The 17,630-nt window shown below is 65.4% G+C and overlaps 2 protein-coding genes across 2 annotated transcripts in view; one reads left to right on the forward strand and one right to left on the reverse strand.

Moving 5' to 3' along the window:
• Nucleotides 1-2,052: 2,052 nt before the first annotated feature.
• Nucleotides 2,053-5,438, forward strand: SLC38A8 (solute carrier family 38 member 8; the record flags this gene model as incomplete). The annotated part of the gene is made up of 8 exons (XM_082005638.1): nt 2,053-2,229; nt 2,762-2,960; nt 3,135-3,288; nt 3,425-3,529; nt 3,800-3,857; nt 4,071-4,185; nt 4,292-4,439; nt 4,523-5,438. 8 exons carry the CDS (start codon nt 2,053-2,055, stop codon nt 4,959-4,961), a joined length of 1,395 nt encoding a protein of 464 aa, XP_081861764.1. The 3' UTR covers nt 4,962-5,438.
• A 1,906-nt stretch (nt 5,439-7,344) lies between these two features.
• Nucleotides 7,345-17,630, reverse strand: part of NECAB2 (N-terminal EF-hand calcium binding protein 2) — a gene marked incomplete at its 3' end in the record, with an annotated part of 70,650 nt that continues 60,364 nt past the window's right edge. The window contains exons 7-14 of the mRNA XM_082005943.1: nt 13,072-13,208; nt 9,502-9,620; nt 9,297-9,376; nt 8,501-8,557; nt 8,283-8,395; nt 7,883-7,960; nt 7,565-7,656; nt 7,345-7,373 (exon numbers count right to left, since the gene is read on the reverse strand). Of these exons, the coding sequence (XP_081862069.1) occupies nt 7,345-7,373; nt 7,565-7,656; nt 7,883-7,960; nt 8,283-8,395; nt 8,501-8,557; nt 9,297-9,376; nt 9,502-9,620; nt 13,072-13,208 (705 nt within the window). The remainder of the gene's footprint in view (nt 7,374-7,564; nt 7,657-7,882; nt 7,961-8,282; nt 8,396-8,500; nt 8,558-9,296; nt 9,377-9,501; nt 9,621-13,071; nt 13,209-17,630) is intronic.

The following is a 17,630-nucleotide window of genomic DNA, read 5'->3' on the forward strand; positions in this document are numbered from 1 at the left end:
TGACTTGTTACAGGCTTAAATAAGGACCCTGGTTGGGGCTTATAATGATGGATGGTGGTGATGGGCCTTGGGAAGGGCGCTGCAGGAGAGAACATTTCTCTGTGCAGCCTGGGGCAAACCTTCCAAGAGGTGGCCATGGATAGGGTTTCACAGTGCCCGAGGCCCTGAGGATTGGGGAAACCCGTTCCCCTAACCTGCAGCGCGCTTGGCTCTCTCTAGCCTGCGCTTCCCTTCTGGAGATGAGGATGGCACCGGAAGAGGCTAGAGTGCTAGAGAAGGCACGGAGCTTTCACTTGGAGTTGTTAGCAGAAGATGGTCGGGGCAGAGGAGATGGTCCTGAGGTCAGGCTGCTTGTGCCATCCCAGTGGGGCTGGAGCCCATTGCTCCTCCCTCTGTGACCGTGGACCCATGCCAGCAGGAAGGGGATTTTCTCCATCTTGCCCGTGGCATCTGGGTTACTCGTAGGGCCAACCAGCAGCGGCTCTGCAAGTCGTTCTGGTGCGACAGAGCTGTCGGAAAAGGTGTACCACCCCGAGGGCCTGACCTCGGGAGGGGCCTGACCTTGGGAGGGGTTGTAGGTAGCAAAGTGCAATTGTAGTCGGGGTTTTCACTTGCACTTTTGTACCTTTGCCTGTCTTCAAAGATGATCATGTGGAAAACAGATCATTATGGCTCGTACCCCAGGGGCGGGAGCACCCTGGTAAATGGGAGAAGGGAGGGAATATGAGCGAGGGAGCACAGAGCCCCCAGGCAGAGAAACAGGCCAGGGCTGCTGTGCCCCCCTTTGATTTTGGGCACTCCTGGCAGGGCGAGCCTGGAAGGTTTTGGTGCCGCTGCTCGGGTCGGTGCTAATGAGGAGGCTCGCTCCTCTCATCGCAGCGCTAATGAGAGATTACAGCTCCGCCGCAGCCTTGAAACCAGAGTCAAGCTGCATCAAAGCGCCAGTCCGAATTAAGAGCCTTTCCCAGTGGCTGGTATTTTACAGCCCAGTGGCCAATTTCTAAATCGTAGAGGCCAATTATTTCCCAAGCCTTTGGTGTGCAGCTAATGAAGGCCTGGAAGGGCCCTTTTAAATGGTTATAAGCCCTGCAGAGATGTAATGGAGGTGGCAGGCACAATTAGCCATCCATAATTCCTCCCTGCAGCTGATTAAAGTCTCTTTATCCATCTTACCGAGATCAGAAGGGCGCATATTTGGGAAATCAAAAATGCATTAGGGCCTGCAGGCCGGCGGTGGGGGCCCGAGCCCTGGGGCGGTGCCATGGGCCAGGAGCGGCACAGTGCTGCTGCATGTCCCCCCCTCGTCCCCATGGGGTGCAGCCTCCCCCGCGTGGGCCCACCGCAGCATCCGTCACCCCGACCGGTTACCCCAGCACCCCTTTCCCTGTGTGGAGCAGGGGAGGGGGTGGCTCCTCGCTGAGGTCTCCCGTGTGCAGGACCCCCCCGGTGGCCTTCCAGCCGCTGCGGAGGTGCTGAGGGATGCCCGGCTGTGTCCTGCGCCCCACGCGTGGCAGAGCATCCACCAGCCAGATGCTCTGAGGGGCGCTGGCTGCCTTCCCTCGCCACGGGGTGCTCCGAAAGCCCGGTGGTGGCAGCTGCATGGATGGGGTGACCTCAGTCGGAACGGGGAGCCCCCAGCCTGCCCAGCCCGAGCCCCGGGCCGGGCGCTGCTGGGGCCGCTGGCCCCTACTGGCTCCGTGAGACTTGGGGATGCCCACGGACGGCGAGACGTGGACCGCGGCCCCCCTGCGCTGTCCTCGGGGGCCTCGGGGCGATGCCCACTCCCCTGCACGCGAGCCGGGGTGCCGTCGTGACGGGGTTTCCTTGGGCGAGCTCGGGGTGGGGCGTGGGGTCCCACGGGCCGGCTCCTGCCCCGTCCCCCGGTGCCCCCCTTCCTCACTCGCCGCGGGGCGGAGGGTCCACGGAGCCCCCGCGCTCCTCCGCGCCCGCCCCCGCGGGGCCCGGCGGGGGGCGGCGGTGGGGCGGGGGCGGCGGTGGGGCGGGGGCGCGCTCCCCCGGCCCCGGTCCAGAGCCCTGCCGGGAGGCGCCGGGATGGAGCGGGCGGCGGGCGAGGGCCGTCCGCTGCTGCCGGCGGCGAGCGGGCCCGGGCTCTCCTCCGCCGGGGCCGTCTTCATCATGCTGAAGTCGGCGCTGGGCGCGGGGCTGCTGAGCTTCCCCTGGGCCTTCAGCAGGGCCGGCGGCGCGGCCCCCGCCCTCCTGGTGGAGCTGGTAAGGGGAGGGGGACCGGGGCCCGATCCGGGGCGAGAGGACGGGGACGGGGGGCTGCGGGCAGCGGCGGTCCCCAGAGGGAGCCGAGGGACCTGCCGGCTCGGGGAAAGGGGTGAAGGGAGGGTTAGGGTTCACCGCTTGGGGCTGGGGAGGGGCCGGGGACCCTTCTCTGGGCACGGCACGCAGCACCCGTGCCCCGGCTGAAAGGAGGAACAGCCGGGGCAGGGGTGCAAAAGCCGCTGCCGCCTTAGAGGTGCTCCTTGGAGCTGAAGCCAGGCTTTCCGCTGGCTTTTCACTCAACCAGAAAAATAAGATTTGGTGGCTGGTCCCCTGTGTGCCCCAAACCCCAAATCTAAACCCGACGTGTCACGTAGGGCTGTTTCGCCATCTTTTTGCTGACCTGTGTTACTCGGGGCCACGAGGTGACCTGGCCGGTAGCCTGGTCCCTGGCCGTGGCCCCGCTGATTCCCCCCGGGTCTAGGATGTGGCAGAGGGTCAGTGCTGCGTTTCTTGCCGGGTCCTGTCCCCGCAGGGCTCCCTGGTCTTCCTGGTGAGCGGGCTGGCGGTGCTGGGCTACGCGGCGGCCCTCAGCGCCCAGCCCACCTACCAGGGGGTCGTCCGGGCGGTGTGCGGGGCGGCGGTGGGGAAGCTCTGCGAGGTCTGCTTCCTCCTCAACCTCTTCATGATCTCCGTGGCCCTCCTCAGGGTGGTGGGTGACCAGCTGGAGAAACGTGAGTTGTTCCCCTGCCACCGCACTCGGGGCTTGCTCAGGGAAGGGGAAGGTGGTTCCGTGTGGCCTGGGGGCAGCCCTGGGGTTTTCTTGGGACCCCCTGCCATGGTGTGACGCTCCCAACCCCCTTGGGCGACCTTTTGGGGCACAGGTGACCCCCCGCTGCCCCCCGCAGTGTGTGACTCCCTGTACCCCAACGGGACGCTGAGCGGGGCCCCCCTGCCACCCCCCTGGTACGTGGACCAGCGCTTCACCCTCTCGACTCTCTGCGTCCTCGTCATCTTCCCACTCTCTGTCCCCAGGGAGATCGGCTTCCAGAAGTACTCCAGGTACCGCCTGGGCGGCCCACCCCTGGGCACCCCCTGCCCCAGGCCACCTCCCCCTGGGTCCCTGCAGGGCCGTGGGACCCCCCTCCCTCCCGGCTGCTGGGGGTCCATGTGCCGATGCCCCTCTGTGCCCCGGCAGCGTCCTGGGCACGCTGGCCGCCTGCTACCTCACCCTGGTCATCGTCCTGAAATACCACCTGCAGGCAGAGAGCCTGGGCTCATCCGAGCCCCCCCAGCCGTCCAGGTAGGGGGGTCAGCCCCACATCCCTCCCACCTTGTCCCCTGTGGCATGGGGCAGGACTTGGGTGGGGGGCTGAGTTGGGGACAGCGCTGGCAGGGTGGTGGGTGGCAGCCCCCAGCCCCAGCTTTTGCCCCAGCAATCCTCTCCTCCCAAAATCACGGGGCAGGGGGTTCCTGCGGTGCCATCAGGGCTTCACCGCTGATGCCACCAAGGTCCCCTCAGCCCCCGGAGGCCTCATGCCCTTCGCTCTGCGCTTCCTCCCCCGCACCGCAGGGCCTCCTCCTGGGCCTCTGTCTTCAGCGTCATCCCCACCATCTGCTTCGGCTTCCAGGTAGGTCACCCTGACCATGGGGACACCATCCATTGTCGGGGGCGGTACAGGGCAGGGGACCCATGGCTGTCACCAGAGGTGGATGTGGGGCAGGAGACAAGCCCCCTGGGATGGGGGAGAGTGGGACAGCGCACCCACGGGTGGGAGGGAAGGCGCTGGGGGTGAGGGTTGTCCCTGCACGGGGCCCCAGCGCCGTCCCCCCGTGCCTTGCAGTGCCACGAGGCGTGCGTGGCCATCTACAGCAGCATGCGCAACCAGAGCTTCTCCCACTGGGTCGCTGTCTCCGTGCTCTCCATGCTCGTCTGCCTGCTCATCTACTCCCTCACCGGTACCCCCCCGCCTTGCCCTGGGGGTCCCCTGTCCCAGGGCTCACCCACCCTCCTCGGGACTCCTCCGTCCCGCTCACCGGCGCGGCCGCCCTCCTCTGTTGGCAGGGCTCTACGGCTACCTGACCTTCGGCGAGGCTGTGGCGTCCGACGTCCTGATGTCCTACCCAGGGAACGACCCGGTTGTCATCGTCGCCCGCCTGCTCTTCGGCGTCTCCATCGTCACCATCTACCCCATCGTGGTGCTGCTGGGCAGGTGAGGGGGTGGTGGCCAGCCGGGTGCCCCCCCCGCCAGTGCGGCTCCGCTGGGTGCCGTCAGCCCTCCTGACGCCCCCCCAGGTCGGTGGTGCGGGACGTGTGGGCGACCCCCAAGTGTGGGGCTGCGGCGGTGACCGAGGCCCATGAGCAGCGGAGCCGGGTGGCACTGACGGTCGCCTGGATGGCCGCCACGCTCGCCATCGCCCTGTTCGTCCCGGACATCGGCAAGGTCATCGAGCTCATCGGGGGCATCAGCGCCTTCTTCATCTTCATCTTCCCAGGCAAGAGCGAGCAGCGGGGAGAGTGTGGGGGGGTGTCGCCGGTGCCAAGAGCATCGCTGCGGGGGGGCGGCTGCAGTGGTGGGTGGCCCCTCCTGCCCCGCTTTGGGGGCGCAGGGGCGCGCTGGTGGGGGACGCCGCGGCGGGGCCGCATGGCGGCGGGGCTGAGCTCTGCGTTGGCGGCAGGGCTGTGCCTGGTGTGCATGAGCGGGACCCGCACCCTCGGGCCACGCAAAAAGTGAGTGTCTGCGGGCTCGGTGGCGGCGGGCGAGGGCAGGGGCGGCGTGCGGCACCCCGTGGCCTGGGCGGGGTCCCTGGGGGTCACCCTGGCCAAGGTGGGAGCCCCACGAGGAGTGGGATTTGGGGCACCCGTAGGCACTGAAAGCAGTCGCGCTTGCTGCAGGACACGGGGTCCGCAGTGGGGCTGAAGGGTGGGCGTGGGGGGATGTGCTCCGGCACTGGGGGTGTGCCTGGGTACTGGGGATGTGTCCGGGTACCGGGGATGCGCTCAGGCGTCACGGAGGTGCCCGCGTGCCAGACCCGTGCACGGCAGAGCGGCTGGAGGGGAAGGAGAGCCGCGGGGTCTGGAGGCACCGGGCAGCCGGTGGGGGTGAGGGGCACGGTGCCCCGAGGTGGGCAGCCGTCGGGTGTTCGGTGTCTGCTGTGCTGGGGTGGCGTGTCCCCATCACCGGTCCTGGCCGGACAGGCTGGGGCACAGCGGCAGCCCATGGCTGGGGGACCTGGCATGGTGCTGGCAAGTTTTGGGGGGTAAGCATGTGCCAAAGCATGTCTGCGGTGCCCGTGGGGGTGCAGCAGAGTCTGAGTGAGGGTGGAGGTGATGCAGGGGGGTCCTGTCCCCCCATGGCAGCTGGAGGCAGCCCCAGGACTTTGGGGTCTCGGCCAAGAGGGTGCCGGGGGGGGGGGGGGGCGAGTGCTAGGGGGCCAAGGCAGGAGGCGAGCAGGGGCACCCAGGTGGGCGACAAGGACTTGGAGAGGTCCCTGGGGGGGAGACCCACCAGGGCGTGAGTCCGGGAGTGCTGTCACGGGGAGAGGGGACAACAGGAGCCGGGGCGATGGGGACAGCGAGGGGACAGTCCCAGCCTGCCTGGGGCAGTTCGGGAAGGCGCACGGTGCCAACGACCCCGCGACGGAGCAGCAGCGAGGTTTGGGGGTGAGTGCCGCGTGCCAGGGGCTCGGCGCCTGGCTGAGGCGGGGGGGCTGTGCCCGGGGAGAGTGGCACAGGGAGGTGCAGACCCACAGGTCACGGGGCTGGGGATGGAGCCAGGCAGGGGACAGGGGTGGGAGTTGGGGGTGTGTGGGCCTGGCTGTGCCCGGGCAGGGGGGCCGATGGGAGTCTGTGACCCCCCAGCGGAGCCAGCGGGTGCAGGCAGACCCTGGGGTGGTCTCACGGTGGCGGCTGCCAGGCTTTTGACCAGGTTTTGTGTGTCGTTGCAGCGGGCACGGGGGACGAGCCGGAGGGGCTGCCGGGGTCTTCGGCCATCCGCCGGGAGAGGGGCAGAGGAGCATGGCAGAGGAGGGCCGGGAGTGGCAGTTACTGGGGGTCTGCTCCGCTGTCCCAGCGGCCCCGTGCCCGTGTCCCCGCAGGGCTGCTCTCATCGCCTGGGGTGTCCTCTCCGTGCTCGGCGGCGCCTTCGTCTGCGGGCAGAGTGCTGCCCTGGCCGTGCTGGGGCTGCTGCGCTGAGGGGCCGCGGACCCCCACATCGACCCCCCGCCATGCCCCCCCCCAGCCCCATCGCCCTGGAGAGCCGCCCCGGACAAAGCTGCACCGCTGGATCCCACCGTGGTTTTATTTGGCACCGCCGTCCCCGTGGTACAGTGGCTAATAAAGTCGGGACGGGGTATCGGCGTGGGCCCTGCGCCACACACCCTGAGGGACCCCCGGGCACGGCGGGGAGGGGGCAGGACGGGCGGCGGGTGCTGCACACAGACAGACAGACACACGGACAGACGGACAGACCCCAGGGAGGGAGCAGCCACCCCCAGGCCTGCAAGGCACCCGCTGCCACCGCGCACACACGAAGGAAACCCCTCGGGACCACCCGCACCCCGCAGGACTAAGGGGCACCCCGGGAGCAGGGACACCGCCCTTCGCCGCCACCCTGACCCCACGCCAGGGACACGGGTGTCCCTCCCTGCAGGCAGGCACAGCCTCACCCCCAGCCCCCTTCCCGGGTGGCCCTGGGGACTAGCAGGGACCCCCAACCTACCACCCCCCCAGGGGGCTGCAGCCTCCCGGTCTCACCCCTGCTCCTCATCACTGGCTCCCTACCCCTTCCTTGCCCCCTCCCCATTACCTGGCTGCCTGCACCCTGCCTTGCCCACTCCCTGCCTGCCCATGCCTTGGGGATGCCACCCCCAAAACCCTGCCAGCCCCTCTCTGGCAGGCCCCAGGGGGGCACCCCCCCCGAGACCGCCCCACTCCAGGGAGAGGTGACCCAGGTGATGGGGTAGCTAGGGGTGACCCTGTGGGGTGCTGGGGACACACACGGGGGTTTCCTTCACTGCAGACAGGTCACACCGACACCTCCCACCCGCCGGCCACGCAGGGGGTCACGGCCACCCCGCAGCGGGGACGGGCGCTGGCGGGCCCCCCGGCACCGGCGGTCACTCTCGGCTCAGGGTGCACCAGGCGGCTGCAGGGGAACGGCACCAGAGGGTCACCCCTGCCCACCCCCCCCCACACCCCGACCCTCCTCGTCCCACCCAGCCCAGCCCGCGCCGCCCCCCGCCCCGTGCCCCCCGCCCACCCCCGCTCCCCTCCGTGGGAGTGGTGCCGGCCGCCCGTGGGTCCCTGTCCCCCACCCGCGGGCGGCTGCCCCCCTACCTGGCACAGCCACGCTGGAGATGGCCTCGGGCCGGCTCAGCGTGTCCACCTTGACGTGCTGGAAGCCCTTGCAGGTGGCACTCTGCAGGTGCCTGCGCCCGGGCGGGACAGAGTGGGTGACGGCCTCCCCCAAACCACCATCCCAGCCCCCCCCGCACCCTGCCGTGGTTCAGGGCAGCGCGACGTCCCGTCCCGCACGTCCAAAGGCGTCGCCGGGTGGGAGATGCACAGAGACCTCCCAAGCCCCCGTCCCCTTCACAGCGATAGCCCCAGGACAGACCCCACCCAAAAATGAGCTTTTTGTGCCCCCTCCCCTACCTCTTCCAGTCCTCCTCGGTCTCCCAGAACTCGTAGATGATGAAGGTGACCCCGTCGGGCAGCTTCACCGCGGTGACGCTGGTGGGAGCAGGGAGAGGGGTGAGCCCCGAATCCTGGGGCACGCCTCCCGCTTCGGCCTCTGCAGCCACAGGCACGCTGTAGGGTGGGCCACGAGGGGTGCCCCCCAGCCCCGGCAGCCCCCCCGGCACTCCCCCCTGCTTGCACCCCTGCAAAAGCCGAGCACCGCTACACCCCACACCCTGGCTGTTTTGCCCCAGCCCCTCACTTGGTGGTGTACCCCTTGCTGCGAGGGTAGCTCCCCCACCGAGCCCCCCCGCGCCCCCCCGCGCCGCCCCGCGCCCCCCGGCCCCCCCGACGCACGGCGGCCGGCGGTACCCACTGGAAGCAGTCCCGCTCCCCGGCCACGCTCTTCAGGTACTGCTTCAGGGAGCTGCAAAACTCGCCCAGGTGCTTGTGCGTCACCGTCATCTCGTCCCGCACCAGGAGGAGGTACTGCCGGGCCCCCCGAAACACGGCAGCACGTGAGACCCCAAAACCAGTGTGACACCCCCGTCCCAAGCCCGACGCCACGCTGCAGGGACACCCCCGCGCGCTTACCGCGCAGGCCGCGCTCTCGCCGTCCGACAGCCGCTGGTGCAGGTCGAACCAGAGGGTCTGGGAAAAGGGGGAAAAGCAGCGCGGGGGTGGGCTGAGGCTGCGTGTCCGTCCCGGGCTGGCGGGTTTGTGCGCCCTTCTCTGCAGGGGACGGCTCTGAGAGCTGTCTACACCCTCGCGCCCTCCCCTCGGCACTCCCCGAAAGCTCCCCGTGCTGCCGGCGCAGCCGACGTCCCCGACCCCGTGTCCTCGCATCAGCCCCAGAGCAGCTGCCACCTTTTCACGGCCCCGGAATTGTCCCTGGGGCAGCAGGAGCAGGGGGACCCATCCTTCCCCAGTGCCCACTTGCATCTTCCCGGCCCCGGGCACGTTTTTATTTCCTCCGGCAGCCACGATCGACATTTTTCTGCCCGCCACCTTCACGGCACCTCGCTGCCCCATGTACAGCACCACCTTGTCCCCGTCCCCTTCTGCCCCGAAAGTGCAAACCAGGAGGGTTTAAGGAACATCTCCTGCACTGCAACGTTATCTCATCTCCTTCAGTCCCTCGACGGAGTAAGACAGCCTCTGCAGGAGATGTTCCCGTCTGGTTTTTTCTTGTTCAAATAAACTCACAGTTGATCGTTCCACATTCAACAGCTCACCAGACGTAATGTCCTCCCCCACCACCAGCAACCCAGCTCGCACCCACGGCCCGCGCGCGCCACGGCACAGGGGTGGGCACGGCCAGGGCAGGGAGGTTGTGGGGCCGCGGGGACACGCAAGGGGCAGCCCCACGTGCGGAAACACCGGCCCTTACCTTGTCCTCCAGCCTGCCGATCAGCTCGGCCAGCCTGCTGATCTGCCCCTCCAGCCCCTCCGCCTTGGCGTCGAGGGAACCTGCGCGGAGCCAGGAGGCAGCGGTGGAGCGAGAGGCACCCCCGGGCACCCCCCGAGAGCCCCGCAGCCCCCCGGGGAAGCCGAGCATCGCCTCTGCGCGGCCGCCGGGACCGCAGCTCCCTTACCAGTCTGGAAGCTCTTCCCGGCCGCCCTGGGGACCACCCGGCTGGTGGGAGAGTAGCTGGGCACGGGGCTGTCGTACCAGGCGTCCATCAGACCGTGGCCAGCCTTGCTGGGGTAGCGCCTGCAGCCAGAGAGCGTGCGGGCCGTCAGGGCGGGCAGAGCCCGCGTGAGCCGGGGGCCGACACGGGAGCACCCTTCTCGGCAGCTCCGTCACCGCCAGACCCCTCGGAGAGCGGCAGTGCCCGCGCCGCGCCCAGGTCGGCTTCCCTCCCGTGCCACCCTTCAGCATCACCCGGCGTGGAGAGCAGGTCAGAATTAGGGCAATTAGACTTTTCTTTCCTGCTTACGAAACACCGCAGCAGCCCGCCCAGCACCTCCTGCAGCCCTCGGGGCTTTTTTCTGCCCTAGATGCAGGTGCAACACCGCGCATTTGGGCCCAGCGGCCGGCTGCCCCTGAGCGGGGCTGGCTTTGCGGTTGGGTGGCTTTGGCGACGAACACGTGGGAAGAGCCTGAACACAGGCTGGCCCTGCCCAAACCGCGGCCCGGCGGCCCGGCCGAGCAGCCCAGCCACAGGCTGCAGCCGCGGTTCTCCTGGAGAATGGAGGCACGTCCACCACAGCATCATCTGCTCCGCCTTGCTTCCTCCTCTGGGGCTACAAAACCCATTTCATAGAATCATAGAACAGTTTGGGCTGGAAGGGACCTGTCAAGGCCATCTAGTCCAACCCCCTGCAGTGAGCAGGGACATCTCCAACCAGAGCAGGGTGCTCAGAGCCCCGTCCAGCCTGACCTGGGATGTTCCCAGGGATGGGGCATCTACCACCTCTCTGGGCAACCCATGCCATTGGTCCACCACCTTCGTTGCGAAAAATTTCTTCCTTAGATCTAGTCTGAATCTCCCCTCTTTCAGTTTAAAACCATTGTCCTATCACTCCTGGCCCTGATAAAAACTCTGTCCCCAGCTTTCTTACCAGCCCCTCTCAGTCCTGGCAGCTGCAGGAAGGGCTCCCCGGAGCCTTCTCTGCTCCAGGCTGAGCCCCCCCAGCTCTCCCAGCCTGTCCTCCCAGCAGAGCTGTTCCAGCCCTCGGAGTGTTGCTGGGGCCTCCTCTGGCCCTGCTCCAGCAGGTCCGTGTCTCTCCCGTGCCGAGGGCTCCGGAGCTGGACGCAGCTCCGCAGGGGGGTCTCCCCAGAGCGGATTTGGCCTGGCTCATTCTGCAACACCCCTTGGAGAAAAGGAGCGTGTGTGCGCCGGGGGGGGCCGGGGGTGTGTGGTGTGTATACACACACATGTGCTCGTGCATGCACATACCCCGAGACATCAGTGACCGTCCAGCCCCCGCGCCTCGGTGGCTCCCCCAGGCCCTCGCTCATTTGCAAGCCAGAGAAGATGCTGAGACCTGCCATCCCCACAGGCGTTTGCAGCTGCCATCCATCTGCAGCAAGATGGGAATCAGTTTTGGGAAGGACCACCCTCTCTTTCCTTCCTCCTGCACCGGTGGGAAGCCTGAGCCGCAGAGGCTGAGCTGCTCGAAGGGTTTCCAGCGTTTCCTTCCAGTGAGAGCAGCTCCGTAGTGGCTGCCCGCCGATGGAGGTGCCCGGGACCCCGGCTCCTCTTGGCATCTCTTGCCAGCCATGCAGCTCCTGGCTGGAGACAACACGCTGAGCGCCGGGGAGCCAATGGGCACAACACCGGCCAGCATCGTCCCTGCCCTCCGGTCCCTCCCTGGGCGACCGGCTCCCTCCAAAACGCAGCAGCCGGGTGCCGTCTCTACCCTCCCCGGCTACCCTGGGCGACTTTGGTTGGCTCCTTTGGTGCCGAGGGAGAGATGTCCAGGCTGCTGCTGTCCTCCAAAACCAGTCAGTGTGGCCTTGACCATGGACACGGGAACACGACGAGCGGATCTGGTCCCGAAGAACATCCCCAAGATAAGGCAGCAGGAATGCTGATAAAGGTGGCAGGAGCATCCCCGTCGCTCCAGGCTGTGCAGTAATCCCACTGCTGAATAATCCCCGTCAACAGGCAGGAAATTGGGTGAGGACAGAGATTTCTTTTTAATCACAATTTAACGAGGTGCCTCGGGCTTGGATGCTCTGCTCTCGCACTTCAGTTTACAGCCCTTTATTTTGGCGCTTTTTAGCACGTCTTTGTCTTCCTGCGGATGCATGAGATCATTTTTGGGTGGGTTGTTTTGTTGGGTTTTTTGGCTCTTATCACCATGAGAAAACAACCACAATACTTCTCATTAAGAACTGGGCCCACACGTTGGCAAATAAAAGCCAGCAAAGTCTTTCATGGGCTCTAATTGCTCCATCTGATGTCGGGCTTGTTTCCTCCTCATTGTTTCCCAGGAGCTCTTGCTTTGTCCACGAGTTTTGTACCAGGTTTGCCACAGGCCAGCGGTTTCCTTCCAAAATGGGGAGAAGAACGCGATGTGGGGTGATGAAACCCAGGGCATTCCTCCTCGGAAAGCCGGTGAGATGTCACCGGAGCTGCCCAGGGACTCGCTGTGTCCCAGGCGGCAGCAGCGCCTGTGAGACCAGCCCACCGCCGCCCGTCTGGGATGCAAGCGCTGCTGATGTTAAGACCCAAAATGCCAAGACCTGGCCGCAGTGAAGCGTTCGGGCACGCCGGCCCCTGCAGTGCCCCAGCAGGGAGCTGGGATTTTCGGTCTCTGCGGGCCGTGGGCCCCCTCTGCGTGCCCGCGGGCCCCCTCTGTGTGTCCGCAGCTCGGCGAAGCCACGGCATCCCCTGAGCCCCGTGGTGGGCTCCTGGTTTGCAGGTAGGGCAGGAGAGGGATTAGTTTCGCGAGCATCTGCTGAACGGTTTCCGTGGCAACCTGTCCTGGTTACAGCCGGTGACGCGGTACCCCGGGGCAGCGAGTGACACCGCGACGCCGAGGGGGGCTGTGCCGAGGCTTGGGCTGTGCTGCCGCGTTACCCCTTATATTTCAGCCCTGGCAGCGCTTGAGAAATCTTGAAACCGTCTCCTTTGTCTTCTCCAAGCTCGGTGGCACGTGCCAGGCTGCTGGGATGGGGACGGTCCCCTCACACGGGACCTGAGGACGGTGGTACCCCGGTGCGCAAGCACCCACTGGGCGCCCCGGCCCGAGGGGCAGCACCCCCGCCACGGGAAGCCGCCCACCGCGGGCCGTCCCCAGCACACCCTGGGGCCGGCCGCCCTGCGGCCGCCCGCGCTTCGCCCTGGGCGCGGCCGGGGGCTCGGCTCGGAGGAGCAGCCCCGCGCGCCCAGCGCGGCCCGGCCCCGGGGCGCTGCCCCTTTGCTTGCACCCCCCCGCACGCTCACGGGTGAAGGGGTCGAGAGGGACCCTTAGGGCTGCGGGAGAGCGAGGGGCAGGGCAGGACGGAGCGGCGGAGGGAAGCCCCGAGAGCTCTCAGGGCGCCGGGAAGGGAGGCGAAGAGAAAGGCAGCTGCTCACCCGGCTCCCCGTGGCTCCCGCGCGCCGTCTGCTGCATTTTCCCTCGCCCCCCAAAAGCCCCCTCCTCCTCTCCCGCCACCCCCCCGCACCAAAATCAACCGGGAAGCGGGGAGGAGGGCGGGAGGTGACGCGGACCTGGCGGGGCCGGTTTGCTCGTCGATGGCATCCACGGCGCTCTCCACGGAGCTCAGCAGCGACTGGGTCTGGTTCGCCGTCTCCTTCAGCAGGAAGCGGGTCACGAACTGGTCCACGTTGCTGCCGCTCTCGTACACCTGCCGAGGCAGACGGCGAGCGCGGTCAGCGCCGGGGACCCTGGCTGGCGCGGCAGCCCGCCAGCGTCCCACGCACAAAGCGGGTCCCCGCCGCGCCCCCGACCCGAAAGCCGCCGGGAGGGGGAACGAGGGCGCGCCGTCCCGCCCCGCGGGACGCACGCGGCCCTCCGGCCTCTGCGGGTGGCCCAGCGCGTGGCCCCTCCGGCATCCGTCACCCCCGCGACAGGCCTAGGGGGGCTGCGGCGGGAGGGCGTGCGGGCGGCGAGGCGCGTCGGCCTCGCGTCATTTATAGGTAAGTAAAGCGGCCGAAAGAGGCGATTACCCGCAGCTGCTCCCTTTGTCGCGGTCTTAAATCACTTTACTACTGCCTCGCTCCTGCCACCTTTATCAGGGGGTGCGGGTACGTGCCGTGGCCCCTGCGGGGTTTGGAGATTCCGACTCGGAGAGCTTCGGCGCGTGCCTTAGTACCGTTGCCCACGACGGTACGGCCCCCCCGCGCCGAAGTAAAGGGCTTCCGGACGACACCTTCAAGCCAGCGGCAGACAGCTCTGGCGGTCCCCGGCCAGGCTCCCTCCCGTCCCGCGCCGCGAGGCAAGAGCCTCAGCGTATTTCAAACCCTCCCAAGACAGAAAACACTTAACAACATGTTTTAACTGCACGACTGGTCTGCTTAAGGCACCCAGGGCCCCTTCCCCAGCGCAGCCTTGCTGCGCCTTGCCCACGGCACGGCCCTGCTCCTCCACCTCCTGCCAGCCGCTGGCGGAGGCGGGACACCGGCACAACCGGACCGACACCGGCACAACCGGACCGACACTGGCCCAAACCATTCCAACCCAACACCAGCCCAACTGGCCTGACCCCAGCCCAGCCAGACCCAGCCCAGCCCAGCCAGGCGACTGGCCGCACCAGCCCTGGCTGAAGGTACCCGCTCAGCATCAGACCTAAAAAAACTTGCGGTGAAAACAAAAAAGCTCCTCTAAACCCCAACTCACCAGCATCGCTTTTTCCCCAGACTCTTTGCGACCCATCAGTGCCTGCTGGGGCGGCACGCGGCCCAGGCAAACCTCTGCCGGGCAGCCCGTCCCTGCGTGCCGGCACCTCCCGGCACCGCGCTCCTCCGGGGCTCCCGACGGAGAGAGACGGGCGGAGGCCTCGGCGCCCTGCATGCCGCCGGCCAGCGGTGCCCAGATTCGGGGGCGAGACCGGGCTGGTCCCGGCACCACCAGTTACCTGAGCACACGGCGGCACAACACCAGTACCCCAAGCTCCCCGGAGCAAATTACTCTCGTTTCATGGCGAAGCGATTAACGAGGGTTATTTCCATGGCAACCGGAGCGGCTCCGCAAGAACCCAGAGGGCCTTCATCGCCTGTTTTAGATCACAAAAGAAGAACGAGCTGAAGAAAAACACCCTTGGGGAAACTGGTTGCAGAGCTGATTTCCCAGCCCTGCCTTGGCAGGGGAGCCAAGAGTTGCCTCTTGAGCCAGCGGTTCATGGCTTCTCCGTAGGAGAAAGATCTTGCTCCCGTCACAGCCGCGGTGTTTCTGGGGGATGTACGCCATGTGGCCATCAGCCTGGGGCCACGGCCGCGGCTGCTGGTGGGGCACCGTGCCAGGCCCCCTCCGCCGGAGGCACGGGCACCGCCGCGAGGGAAATGAAATAATAAACGGCAACGGAGCCAAGCGGGTGATGTGGAAACATGTGTTGAGCATTTAGATTGGGAAAAAGAAATCCAATGCCGTCACAGATATTCCTGGATAGCTGGATGATCTCTGTTCTCCCTAGAAAAACGCTCACAACCCGCCCAGAACATGCAAATATACTCTATATACATATATATGTCTGTTCTTTCCAAGCACCATATTATACGTATACACTCAGTGTATAGAATCCATACATGTCACGTCTGAACAAGTCTGTATAGACAGTGTATTAACTTCACTGTCAAGTACCTCACCCTTCATCTTCCTCTGCCCGCTTTGGGAAGAGCCCCACACCGGCCCAAATCCGCCCAGGCAGCTATTTCATCATTTAATACATCTTCCTCTACCCCCACTCTGGCTGAGGAGGGTGTATTAAATCGATAAATCTCCTCGGCAAAGGCGTATCATTGCATCCGGGATCTGAAACGATCGCTTTTGCGGTGTGTCCCCCCCCGCCACGGCCGCTCCCCCGCCGCACGCCTCTGCCCGCGACCCGTAAACCCATTAATCGGGCGCTCGGATAGGCTCTGCTGTAATTACAGACAGGTTCTGATGAACTCCGGCACCCAGCCCTGCTCTGGTCGCTGGCGCTGGGGACCTGCTCGCTGCCTCGCCGGAGGGCGGCTGCTCCTCACCCGCTTAATACAGACCTGCCGGCCCCGGGAGCTGCCGCCGCCAGCCGCGGAGCCGCGCGCGCCCCATCGAGGGGCTGGCCGGGTCAGGCTTTTAATTAAGAGCGCGGGTTTCCTGGGACACGATTTGCCCCGCCGAGCGCGGGGGCTGGATACGAGCGCGGGGCTGGCCAGAGCTGGGGGCTGCGCCCAGGTCCCCGCGCCCCGAGACCACCCCGTTGCTGCCCCAAGTGCTGCCGCGCTGCAAAGACGCAGTAATTCCCCGCTAGCGTCCCTTTCTCAGCGAGACCCGCAGCCCCGCTGCCTCGTCCTCTTCTCTGGCAGCCGTCCAAACCGCCGACCGGTGTTACGCCCGCTCCCTGCCGCGTATCCCGCAGGCGGTTTCCCTCCCAGAGGCGCGAAGAGCGCGCTGTTGCGTCGCCGCTTCACTCCACGCATCAGGCGAACGGGGGAGCGTGCTGCTCTTCACCGCCGCTTCGCTGCCGCTGCTCTCCGAGACTCGGTGGCCCGTCTCCCGCAAACGCCGCCGGAGGATTTCCTGGTCAGCCCTCCCCACGCCTCGTGCGAGCAGGTCGCTCTCCTGCTCCTTCTGTGAAATCCTATTTATCAAGCCGCCGGCCATTCCCAACGCCGTCTGATCACACGGGCTGGCTCCGGGGGCTGGAATATAAGGCTGCGAGTCTGCATAGGTCAAATGTTGGGGGGTTATCACCTAACTGCAGCCTATAATCTCGGTTCAGCCTCAGGAAAAATCGTACAGGTGATTCCCATGTTCATTTAAATCAGCTTGACTCCCTCCGCTGAGGTTCGTGGGATGGATGGATGGATGGATGGATGGATGGATGGATGGATGCATGTTGGGTACAAAGCGATACCAACCAATGCAGAGGAATACTGGGGTGTCCGTGAATATCTGATGCTTTTTGGCAGGCCAGTAAGCCCAATAGCTCTGAAATTAAAACATCGGGGTGTGTTTGGTTTTTTTTTAACTCCACTTAACGAACTCTGGCCGTTTGCCAACCCAGCTGTGACATTTGCTCTCAGGAGCCGGGTCTGAAAGGCGTGCGCTCAGAGGCTTTTCAGCAATCCCTCGGGCTCTCCTCTAGCAAATGTCTTACTTGCTGTTGCAAAAACAAGTTATTAAGAAGACCAGCTCCAAAGGAATCCTTCCCATCGTCTTATTAAAACATTTGTCAACCTATCCTAGGGAGATTTAATGAGGTTTGGTCTTATTAATTCCACCCTGAAGAGTTATTTCCTCTTCGCTTTGCTTGAGAAGTTAAAATATTTATGGAGATAATATAATAATTGCTGCTCGATGACGCTGCTTTATGCCAGAAGCTCTCGGAGGGGCGCGTCTCCAAGCCTGCTCTTTTCCAGCCAGCTAGTCCGTCAGTTCAAGGCCAGGAAGACTTTGGCATCACAGACACTACCCTGCTGCAGGGGCTAAGCACCGGCGTCGAGCATCCCTCACCCGGCATGGCAAACTGACGCCTAAAACTGGTCTCTCATGGCTGTACTGCCGTGGCTATCAAATGACTGAAAAAGGAGATTTTCAATGTTGTGGAGCATCTCAAAGCTTCTTTGCTGGCGTTTTTAAAGGTCACTGTTTAGCTCGTTAAGACTACAGGATGTAAAATATAAATGATTCTGCGCCACCCACGGGCTCGGAGACCCCCCTGCGGCAGCCCCCCACCTTCCCTGTGCCTCGCAGCGTTACAGCCCGACCGACGAGGCTTTCCAGCGCCCGTTTTCAGCGAGATTGGCCAAATTGGCTGACATTTACCAAGCCTGGGGACATCGACAGCCTCTCCAGTCTTTATTAACTCCAACCACTGCCAAAGCACACCCACAGGACGATGGCACCGAACCGAGGAGGCTTTTCACACCGAAACCAAAGCCAATTCTCTTTCAGCTGCGCTTCTCCTTCAGTAAAAAAACCCCAAAACAACAACAAACCCATTGCCGTGCCACAAAACACCCCTGTCAAACCTCATCCCGGGATGACGGAGAGGTTATCTCCTGCCCACTCACCCCTTCAAAAACCAGGCGTGCGTTGCGCTGTAACCTCTGAGTTTTGAATCTGT

The sequence above is a fragment of the Phaethon aethereus genome, assembly GCF_964289735.1.
Source record: "Phaethon aethereus genome assembly, chromosome: 13".
In the NCBI taxonomy this organism is placed as follows: Eukaryota; Metazoa; Chordata; class Aves; order Phaethontiformes; family Phaethontidae; genus Phaethon; species Phaethon aethereus.